Source organism: Podarcis bocagei, assembly GCF_964188305.1.
Source record: "Podarcis bocagei genome assembly, chromosome: 8".
Classification (NCBI taxonomy): Eukaryota; Metazoa; Chordata; class Lepidosauria; order Squamata; family Lacertidae; genus Podarcis; species Podarcis bocagei.
In genome coordinates this window covers 53,069,459-53,080,532 of record NC_138133.1, presented here as the reverse complement: position 1 = coordinate 53,080,532, position 11,074 = coordinate 53,069,459, and the positions used below count along the sequence as shown (strand labels likewise).

Here is an 11,074-nt window from a genome sequence, read left to right as displayed (position 1 = left end):
TTTGGCCCAAAGGGAAGTTATTGCGTTCAGATTCCCTGTTATAGCGCATGAGGAATCAGAGTTTGTTTTATACAGAATAGCTCATTAGCTGAATTCAGATTGGAAAAAGAACATAGAGTGACTCAGAAACAGACCAGAATTGTGAATCTTGGGGCCCAAATGTTTGCATTTTTAACCAAAAGAGACTGTATCCTTTTACGTTCTCTTTAAATGAAAGCTGAGGGAAAATAAAATATAGATCAAATGTTACATAATAGCACCTTCAGCTCTACAAAGCAACACCCTCTATTCACAGTGGCCTAATTTCTAATTAGGTAACCTCATGCCTCAGCACAGCACTAATTTATTCAGCTAAATTGGTAGCTGTAGATTGTGGACCCTTTGGTCAGGGACCCTTGTTGCTTGAGGCTGCAAGGCTAACCATATATATTTAGAAGCAAGTACTGTACCATTGAATTCAATGGAGCTTACTCCCAGCTAAGTGGGTTTAGAATTGCAGTCCTGGAGTCTTACAGGAAGGTATTCACATGCTGAATGGTAGCAATGGGGAGTGTAAAAATATTTTCCCCTGTCCACAAAATTTCCCCCTCTTTCTTATACCCTTGGTTTCTACATTGGCGCTAACAGTCATGGGAAAAAGAAAGGGCATCTTCTTTGAATTCTCTGGTTTTGTGAAGACATAAAAACAATCTCCTGTTCTTTAGCAGGACTCAAAATTAGATAAATACAACCTCAGATGGACAACAACACATGACGTTTACGTCGAGTCACCGCCCAACTACGCTTCTGCTCCTGGTAAAGTCCCCATTTCCTTTCCTTTCCTTCGGGGGTGGGGAGGTGAGGAGGGACAATTTCCCTCTTCAAAAACCGACCCTTCCAGCATTTGGAAGGGGAAACTATATGGACCTCCCCTTCTTAGCAGAGGAGGAAGTTTCCGTGCCACTCTATTCCCCGAGTCACCGCCTCTCTCTATGGTTCCTCCTCCTCCCCCCTCCAGGTCCTCCGGTTTGTGCCTTACCCAGCGTGCACCGCGGCGGAAGAGAGTGACGACAATAACAAACAGCGGCGGCGAGGGCTGCGCGTAAAGCGAGCGGGGGGCCCTGCGAAGAAGCGCCCGGAATCCCCGGCTGTGTGGCTTCCCTTCCCCTCGCGCCACCTCCGCGTCTCTCTCCCTCCCTGCTCCTGTCAGGGAGCCCCGCCGGCGCCTCCCCTCCGCTCTTGTCCTCCGGGCGGCGGCGCCTGAGGTTGCCCTGTGGAGCCGCAGCGAAGGGGAGGAGGAGGAGCTTCCGCGGCCGCCGGTCACCGGCGCGGGATGGTGCGCGGGGCCGCCCAGCTGTTGCTGCCGCTGGCGCCGCCGCCGCTGCTGCTTGGCTCTCCTTCGGGTACGTCGGGAAAAGGGCGCGGTGGGGGAGCGAGGCGGCCGCGGCAGTTGCTGCTGTCGCCGGGGCGACCAAGGCCCGCCTTCCTCCTCCTCCCTTCGGCAGGGAGGGGCGAGGACCCTCTTTTCGTGACGGGGGGTGGGCGCACCCGCTTGCGAGGGCGGAGCCGCCGCCACCCCCTCAGTTGAGGTGGGCTGGGGAGTTATCTCCGTCCGTGGGCTAAAGAACCTCGCGGTTTGGGGGCTGAGAGCTGGGGCTCTCCCCGTCTCCCTCCCCGCCTCTGGCCCGCGCAGCTCGGAAGGGGGACCGGCTCGTCCTGAAGTTAACTCTGAGGGGGGATGACTCAGCCCATCTGCGCTTCTCGCAGCCCCGCCCACAGCACCTTGTTGCGAAAAGGGAGGCAGCGTGCTCCGAGGGGGTGGCTGGGGTGGTTTTGTTTTCTTCTTTCCTCACCCAGGACAGCAGGCTTATTGCCTAAAGCCTTCATTCGCACGGATGCTAGCGAAGGATTTCTAGTTTTTTTTAAAAAAATTGCTCCATCTTCTCCACCCCCAACTTTCTCTCCTCCTCTTCCTTTTGCGCTGAAGGCCCTGTGTGAATGCCAAGTCACATTGGGTCGGAATGGTCTTCTAAGTTAGGTGGGCTTGGCCCAAATTGACTGACTGTGTGGGTGGGTGTCACTGATTCGGTGATATTCACACAAACCAGGTAATTGCCTCTTTGTAGGCTTCGCTTATGTTGTAGGTTTGATCTTGTTGACAAAATACACATAAGCATGCTGTTACAAGATGAAATTGTTTGGGACAATTAAATGGCTGTTTGGTAGATAAGCATAATAGAACATTGTATTTCATTGACACCATCATGTATTTCATTGACACTGGGTCACGTGAAGGTAGATTGGTTTAAGTGATATGTAGGTTATGCTGAACATGTTATGAAAAGTTGGTGTGTAGTAAATCACTGTACTTTTTTTACCATGAATACTACAAAAAGTATTTAATTTTTCTACTGTGAAGTTAAAGCTATTGGAACATCTATCAGTGTGAGTAGCATTGCAACTGCTTTTATTTTTAACTTCGGACACTGGCTTCTAACTTCAGACACTGACTTTGCAAAATTTGCTGGTATTTCTTTGTGTCCTTAAGTTTTGAAGCTTTGAGGTGCATTGTAGGTCTTTGCCAAAGTAGAATGTGAAGAATAATAGCCTTCCCAATCAGCGTTAACAGCAAGCGCAGCAATCCAACACCCCCTCCTCTTTATGCTGGGTGGGGGTTGCATTAGGTGGAGGTGTTCCTCTGCCCACCTCTTAGACCTGCTGAGCGGGTGGCAAGCTGTTGCTCAGTGGTGTCAGGCCCAGTTGTTGTGTCCCCACTTTCCACTGTGTCCACTGAGAGTGGCAGGGCTTCCATTGTGGCAGTGGCTCCACTGCTCTGCAAAACCCCAGTGGCAGGAGATGGGAGTTTGGATTGCACTCTTTAAATTTAGTTTTATGAACCTGTGAAGCATAGTGTTGTGTTCACATGAGTTCCAATGATTGGTGTTTCTTTTTGTAAAACTGTGTTTAGTTGACAAAATATTTAAGTCATTGGCAGTGTGGACTTCATTTTTTTTTATTTAGAGAGAAATCATCTTTCCTCCTGTATATAATATTAGATATTTATTTAAGTTTAAACCTACAGTAGGACTGGGCAATATCTGGTTTTGAGCACCATGATACATCCACCAGCTAAACATAGCAATATATTGATATATCATGATGTCTGAAATAAAGATGGAACTATGTAAAGGCAAATAGTCCTACAATGTATTTGAGAAATCAAGAGTTTAATGTGAACTGTCATAAGAAAAGTTCCCTGTCACAGTATTGTCTTAATGTAACATAGAACAGTACATAGTTACATAACCAACTACTGCTGTAGTACTAGCAGTTAGTGAATCTTAGGTGTATTAATAGGGCAAGGGCTGCATTCAAGTATTTCTTGGATTTATTTATTTTTTAGGGGAAGGAACTTGCTTGTACCTGTGTGCTTATAGTTTATTGATCAGACATTTTAGTCTAGCGCTGAGGTAGAAAGTATTTAATATGTTGGTATTAAAGTATTCCCATGATACAGGAACACACCAGACAATGACATACCGTATTTTTCGCCCTATAAGACGCACTTTTCCCCCTCCAAAAATGAAGGGGAAATGTGGGTGCGTCTTATGGGGCGAATGCAGGCTTTCGCTGAAGCCTGGAGAGCGAGAGCGGTAGGTGCGCACCGACCCCTCTCGCTCTCCAGGCTTCACGGACCTCTCCCCAAGCAGCGGGAACGCTCCCGCTGCTTGGGGAGAGTTGCCGGCATCCCGAAGCCTGCGCGCGCTGATCCCAGCGCCTGCAGGCTTAGCGGATCTCTCCGCAAGCAGCGGGAACGTTCCCGCTGCTTGGGGAGAGTTGCCGGCATCCCGAAGCCTGCGCGCGCTGATCCCAGCGCCTGCAGGCTTCGCGGATCTCTCCGCAAGCAGCGGGAACGTTCCCGCTGCTTGGGGAGAGTTGCCGGCATCCCGAAGCCTGCGCGCGCTGATCCCAGCGCCTGCAGGCTTCGCGGATCTGTCCGCAAGCAGCGGGAACGTTCCCGCTGCTTGGGGAGAGTTGCAGGCATCCCGAAGCCTGCCCGCGCTGATCCCAGCGCCGGCAGGCTTCGCGGATCTCTCCGCAAGCAGCGGGAACGTTCCCGCTGCTTGGGGAGAGTTGCCGGCATCCCGAAGCCTGCGCGCGCTGATCCCAGCGCCTGCAGGCTTCGCGGATCTCTCCGCAAGCAGCGGGAACGTTCCCGCTGCTTGGGGAGAGTTGCCGGCATCCCGAAGCCTGCGCGCGCTGATCCCAGCGCCTGCAGGCTTCGCGGATCTCTCCGCAAGCAGCGGGAACGTTCCCGCTGCTTGGGGAGAGTTGCAGGCATCCCGAAGCCTGCCCGCGCTGATCCCAGCGCCTGCAGGCTTCGCGGATCTCTCCGCAAGCAGCGGGAACGTTCCCGCTGCTTGGGGAGAGTTGCCGGCATCCCGAAGCCTGCGCGCGCTGATCCCAGCGCCTGCAGGCTTCGCGGATCTCTCCGCAAGCAGCGGGAACGTTCCCGCTGCTTGGGGAGAGTTGCAGGCATCCCGAAGCCTGCCCGCGCTGATCCCAGCGCCTGCAGGCTTCGCGGATCTCTCCGCAAGCAGCGGGAACGGTCCCGCTGCTTGGGGAGAGTTGCAGGCATCCCGAAGCCTGCCCGCGCTGATCCCAGCGCGTGCAGGCTTCGCGGATCTCTCCGCAAGCAGCGGGAACCACCGCTGGGCTCCCACGGCTTGCAGAGAGCTGCCTGTTTGCGGGCTGGGGTCGGGGGAAGCTCGGGCTGCCCCAGCCCCGCGCCTGTGGGGGAAATAATTTTTTCCCTTTATTTTCCCCCCCCAAAAAACTAGGTGCGTCTTATGGGCCGGAGCGTCTTATGGGGCGCAAAATACGGTAGCCTGCATGAAATTATTTCACAGTTGTGCCATGCTATAGACTCCATTGACCTCATAGTTTACATTAACTGTACTGATAGAGGGGTATAGGTATCATAGTTGTGAAGTATTTCACCTTAATTTGTGATGTACTTGTTTTTGAACAGCTCCAGTATATCCTTATGAGTAGCTAATGCTCCATGTAAGGTGTTTTGTCCTATGTATTCTCTACTGGTTTTATTCTCATTAGGAATCTTCATGGACACCCTATGTGGGTCTCCTTTATGGGGGTCTTATTGAGCAACCCTATAGATACTTTCCTGAGAGTAAATCCCAGCACAACACTGACTTCTAAGTAGATGTATAGGATTGCTCTACTGGTTTAATTTCAGTATGGATGAAGAGATGTTTTCATCCAACGTGTATCTGTCTTGATCCATAACTGCTTTGGTGATTTTTAAAATAATGGTTATTATCAATGAAATTTCATGATGCTTACATTTTAAAGTTAAAATAAGTTTACTGGTTGCAGTAGGAGAGTTTGGGATTACATGTAAATTAACTGTTAAAGAATTTAAACTCTGTTGGCATGGGGGATTGAAGAGATTGTATCTATAAATCTTAAGAATCCATGCAAATGTGAATTGTAACTTGACAGAATACCTTATTTGTATAGTGTGGGTTTGCCAACTTTTTTCGACCACCAGGCACGTTTGAATTTTAAGAGTTCTGGGGACACTAGTCACCAAATAGCTGTTAGTAATGCAAAATGGCTGCATGGCATAACACTAAATTAGAGAAACAGTGACCCCCAACAACCTTATGTTTACCATGGGAAGTCAGCTATGTCCTGCTGGTCCTGATTGTTGAGATTGTACAATATCAATTTTACACACACACTGATAGTGTTGTTTCCTAATAGAAATGGGAGCATTCCTCAGTACCAGGAAAAATATACAAGGTGGCCACACCATACTGGACATTTTGCCTCATAACTTTCTTTCTAGGAGGGCTAGATACTTACTTTACTTACTTTCTATAGTGAATTAGCATTCCAAACTCTCCTCACAACAGTTTTGCATATAGGCTGTTGTGTGCAAAATGCAGGCAAAGATCACAGATGATCATGTTGTGACTTGCTTGAGGTCAGTGAATAAATTCATAGCCTAGTCACAATTTCAAATTTAGTTTCCCAGCTCCAGTCTTATGCATTCACCCACGTCCACCCTGTCTAACAACACTATTTTTTTGGAATCTGTGCAGTTTTTTGTGTTCCACACAGCAAAGCAATACTCATAGCATATTTCATATTTTACGGTTGGGGGTAATGAAATTCCTGGGCTCCAGCTTTTAAAAATACTTTGGCGCCTGGGATTTTTCCAGTTTTCTTTGAGTTTTTCTTGCTTCTGTTTAGACACGCCCTTGGTTAGAATGGTACAGACACTGTCCTGGACCATACAACATAATAAGCGAAATGATAGCTTACTTACTGAAACTGCCCAAATGTGGGCTCCGAGAGAGGAGTATGCAGCTGCTTTTCTTCTCCTTTTTCCTGCTGTCCTGTGTTGAGCTAAGCCATGGTTTGTCATCAAACCAGGATTTGTGAGTTACACTCTCCTTGCTAACCACAAGCTGTAACCAATATTTTGTTTTTTGTTTTTATTTCACTTACGAATCACTCCCATAAGGAATCCTTGGAGGACCTTACTGCTTATTTTCCTTCCTTGTAAAAAAAATGTCTCTTCCAGCCATTTTGTCCTTTTACCTGTTTTCAACCTGTAAGAGTACCCCTTGATCTTGTTTCTTGGCTGCTCAGTTTGCTCAGAAGCACTTGAATAGTGTATAAAAAGCTCTGTGGATGTTCCAGGTACATAAAATTTAGCTGATTACCCCAATCTATATATTTGTGACACTCTGAAATAGAAGTGGCAAGTTAGAAGCTCTTTGAAGAAGCCATGCTGACTTGTCTTTAACAAGACTTATGCTTTTAGGTGTTTTAATGTCCTAGCTTTAATCATGCTTTCTTCTAATTACTTAGAACATCATGTAGGCCTACTGGTCTGTAATTTGCTAAATTCCCTTTAAATACTGGCATTAATTACACTGATAGCCTTCTAACCCTCTGATTCTGGTTTTAATAAGTTGCATTCTTTGTGAAAATTTGGCACTTTTCACATTTGAGTTTGTAAAGAAGCCTTGGCTCTGGCATAGACAAACTCGGCCCTCCAGATGTTTTGGGACTACAACTCCCATCATCCCTGACCTCTGGTCCTGTTAGCTAGGGATGATGGGAGTTGTAGTCCCAAAACATCTGGAGGGCCAAGTTTGCCTATGCCTGTCTTGGATGAATGCTATCTTGCTCCAGTGATCTGTTAAACTTCTAATGTGACATTTAGCTTTATAATGAGATTGCTTAGCAGCTTTATTTGGCATGGCTCTTTCTTCCCCGAAAGGAGTGGTTTGACTGGAACTCTCATCAGCATTTTTTACAATGAAAACTAGTGGAAACAACACATTTTGTTTTGCTGCAGTCTCCAATCTTCTTACAGTTGTTCTTTCACCCATTTGCTATCCAAGGTTCTTACTGCCTCTTTACTGGTTTCCTGCACTTAATATCTTAACTTAAGTGTTTGTGGGGTTTTTTTAAATACCCTTGTTCATCTTTTTTGCTTGCTTCAACTTGTATTTGCCACAGTAAGCAGTCTGGTTAATTTACCTCTTTTGAACAGTGCTTCCATTTTTCTAAAAAAGACTCGTTGCAGTTTACGGTGTTCTTGACATTTAACCACATAGTCTCTTGGATTTGTTCCTTTCCTATCCTTTCTATTTTATGTACTTATTTTATTGGATTTTTATTAAAGTGGTTTGAATAACCTCGAAGCTTTCTGGGACAATCTGGGCCTTCGTTATATCTCCAAACTGAGTTACTTTAAACAAATCATCTCCCATTTGGAGGGCTGCCTCTTCTGAAATGAAGTATAACTGTGCTGGACTTGCTAGGAAGTTTTCTGCTCATGTGCATGTTGAATATGATAGAGTTGTAATTGCTCTTCAGAAGAAGTTTGGCAACACATCCTTGATCTGATTCAGGGCACTGCTCAGGATTCAGGCCTCATCTACACTATACATTTAAAACATACTACTTTAAACAGTCCCAAAGAATCCTGGGAAGAGTAGTTTGTTAAGGGTGCTAAGAGTTGCTAGGAGACCCCATTCACTTCCAAAGCTACACTTTCAGTAGTTTAACGCTGGGTGCTTCTTCCCAGGGAACTCTGGGAACCGATGGAAATGAGTTGGGTGGAATGTGGTTGAAGGAGAGAGAAACTTGTTTGATTGGATGCAACTCAGTCTCCAAACAACGTTCATAATAAACCCGTGATCTGATTATGTTTGGATGTGCCCTGATTTTTTTTGTTCATCTCAGTATCATCATCAGAACTTTGATCTGGACCAGGTTAGGGCAAGAATATATAGTATTTGTACTGCATTTCAAACGAAGCCTCTCAAAGTATATTGCACTTGTTTTTCTTCCCACAGTGGTTCTGGATAGGATGACAACTAAGGACTATGCTTTGTTCAGTTGTAAATAACAAAGCCTGGTCACTGGTGGTAATTTAGTCTCTCCTCTGGGCAACTAGACAGGGAAGCGTTTGTAAATTACAGAACAGCTGCTTTTCCTCCTTCTTAGAATCATAGAACTGTAGAGTTGGACCCCAAGGGTCATCTAGCCCAACCCCTGCAATGCAGAAATCTTTTGTCCAATGTGGAGCTCAAACCCACGGAGCTGAGATTAAGAGTTGCATGCTCTACTGACTGAGCTATCCCACTATACACCAAATAACTATCATAGATATGTGTGAGCTGGTGGTATTCATGAGTCTGAGTTGTCTGTTTCAGCTTAGATGAAATTGTTGTGTTCATGCTGTACAGAAATAATTTAAATGAGGTTTTTCAGTATTAATCAGTCTCACATTTCTTTTCTCTACAATCACCTAGTTTTCCCCACCTAATGTTTATTGTAAACCTTCTATGGCAATTTTGTTTTTTGTTCTGTTTAGCACAAAGTATACAATTGGCATGAAAAAAGTGCTTTAATAGTAGTTTTTGAAGTGCAGCATTGTCATGAACATTTGAATAGTCATTGTTAACTTGCTTCCTGTTGCACAAATATTCACCCTTCATTCCCTCTCACCCCCCATTACTTTTTAGGTCTTTGATGCTCTGTGTTTAATAGAAACTTCATTCTCTTGCCAAAGTCAAATGAGGAAAATAGGTGGTTTTGCAACCCAGCTGTTAAAGACGGTGGAACCTCCATGCAGTGCCTGAAGGTAACTGTTTCATCCCGGAGAGCAAATATTTCAAGTTTAAACTCATAACAAATTATTTGCTACAGTTTTTTTTTTTTGGAGAATTTGTTGCTAAGTGATTGGTGTCATCGTAAACAAATTAAAGTCGCCGGGTTTTGCTCTTTTAATTAATATATTATAATGATTCCTCCTGAACATCCAGGCACTGAAGTAATTCTAGCAGTTATGTAAACAATTCCTCTAAAGTCTTAAAAATATAGCCTATCTGGGTGCAGAACCTTTGTTGCCAGTGATGGTTGGGGCTAGAGGCAAAAGTGAGTGAAGCAATAAATGTACAGATTACCATTATACAGTAGGCTAGTAAAGCAGCCTGTTTCCTAGTTCCTTTGCAAAAATTCATGAAAAAGTATGTGTGAAAAATTTGGAATTCTCAGGATGTTACGGAGTGTCAGTCTCCTAGGGTACCACACACATGGGGTTGTATCCAGTGTTAGTCCTCCTCTAGAGAAGACTCATTGAAATGGGTGGATGAGACCAGCTTGGGAATGTTAATTTCAGTGGGTCTACTCTGAAATAATGTCACCTGCATGTCCCAGGAGGACGTACAATTATTGGGATCTGAGTTAGTTCTTGTGTTTAGGATCTTGGGGGGGGGGGCACGCAGGCAAGAGATGGTTGAAAGAGGCAGAATAGACTAGTAATACAGTGATACCCTGTATCATGTTACCATACCTTGGTTACTAATAGCCATGGGGTGGTCACTGACACAGTTGCTTCTGACCTCCCCCAAATCAACAAATCACAACAAATCAACCCCTGCTAAAGGCTACCACACATACATATGCTGTCATGGAATGATTCTCTTACGTCCTTGAACTGCTGCAGCATCAGTTCATAGCTATATGTTAGGATTTCCTACTATGAATGTGCCTCAAGTGTTGACACTGAAAACCTTTAATTTGAAAATAATTTTTATGTGTTATTATTAAGCTGATACTTGGGTTTCTTTTCAGCTTTTAAATAATAATAACAGAGTTGAAGCTATAAACTTCCGGATCCTAAAGAAGTCACCATGAAGTTATATGTATTTCTGGTCAACACTGGAACCACCCTTACCTTTGACACAGAACTTGCCGTACAGAAGTAAGTAAATCCTTCTGGTCTTCTGTGAGGAGTCTGTTGCTGGACTGTTCGTAGCAAAGTCATTTCTTGATTCACAGTATGTGTTTTGCTTGGGAGTGAGAGTTAAAGCAAAACTGCTATTAGAATGAACCTTTAGTGTTCCAGCTTTTCTGAGACATTTAGAGAATTTAATAAATACTCTCTTATTAATGTGGTTTTTGTGCCTTTACATGAACCTTGCTGGACCTCACCCCCTTCGTCCTTGTTTGAGATCCTTCCTCCTTTGCCAGTCACTCTAAATTAAGAGAGCTTGTGCTGGATATATGGCATGGTCACTGCAGCAGGGCTAACTTAAGTTGCCTGTTCTGTCCTTAAACAGTTGGGATGGTTTCTCATATAAAATGCCATTAGTGATGGATTGACAAAGGGCAGTTACTCCTAACCTCTATCATTGTCCTAGTGTAGGAAGTAACAGTTTAATAATGGAACTTTGGCATTATCTATATTAAGTCTTTAACATTTAGAGTACTCTGTAAATGTATAATTCTTAAGGATCTGTGGAAGATACTGAAACTTTTTTTTGTCATTTTAATCAGTGTGGCAGACCTTAAACAAGCTATCCAAACTAAATACAAGATCGCTATTCAACATCAAGTATTGGTTGTCAATGGAGGAGAGTGTATGGCAGCTGACAGGAAAGTCTGTAGTTATAGTGCTGGAACGGTAAATATTCACTTCTCTTTCCATTATTTCATTTAAAAAAAAGTCTGGAAGGAGAAGAAAGTAATACTTCTTATCTTA

The 11,074-nt window shown here is 44.8% G+C and overlaps 1 protein-coding gene across 2 annotated transcripts in view; it reads left to right on the top strand.

Annotated features, from left to right (window-relative positions):
- Positions 1-1,026: 1,026 nt before the first annotated feature.
- RB1CC1 (RB1 inducible coiled-coil 1) overlaps positions 1,027-11,074 on the top strand; it is a 47,961-nt gene continuing 37,913 nt past the window's right edge. The window contains exons 1-4 of one of the 2 annotated variants that reach the window (XM_081204334.1): positions 1,027-1,382; positions 9,054-9,172; positions 10,165-10,294; positions 10,870-10,996. In XM_081204334.1, coding sequence (XP_081060460.1) covers positions 10,224-10,294; positions 10,870-10,996 — 198 coding nt within the window. In that variant the 5' untranslated portion in view covers positions 1,027-1,382; positions 9,054-9,172; positions 10,165-10,223. The remainder of the gene's footprint in view (positions 1,383-9,053; positions 9,173-10,164; positions 10,295-10,869; positions 10,997-11,074) is intronic. The other variant, XM_081204335.1, reaches the window with a different exon arrangement.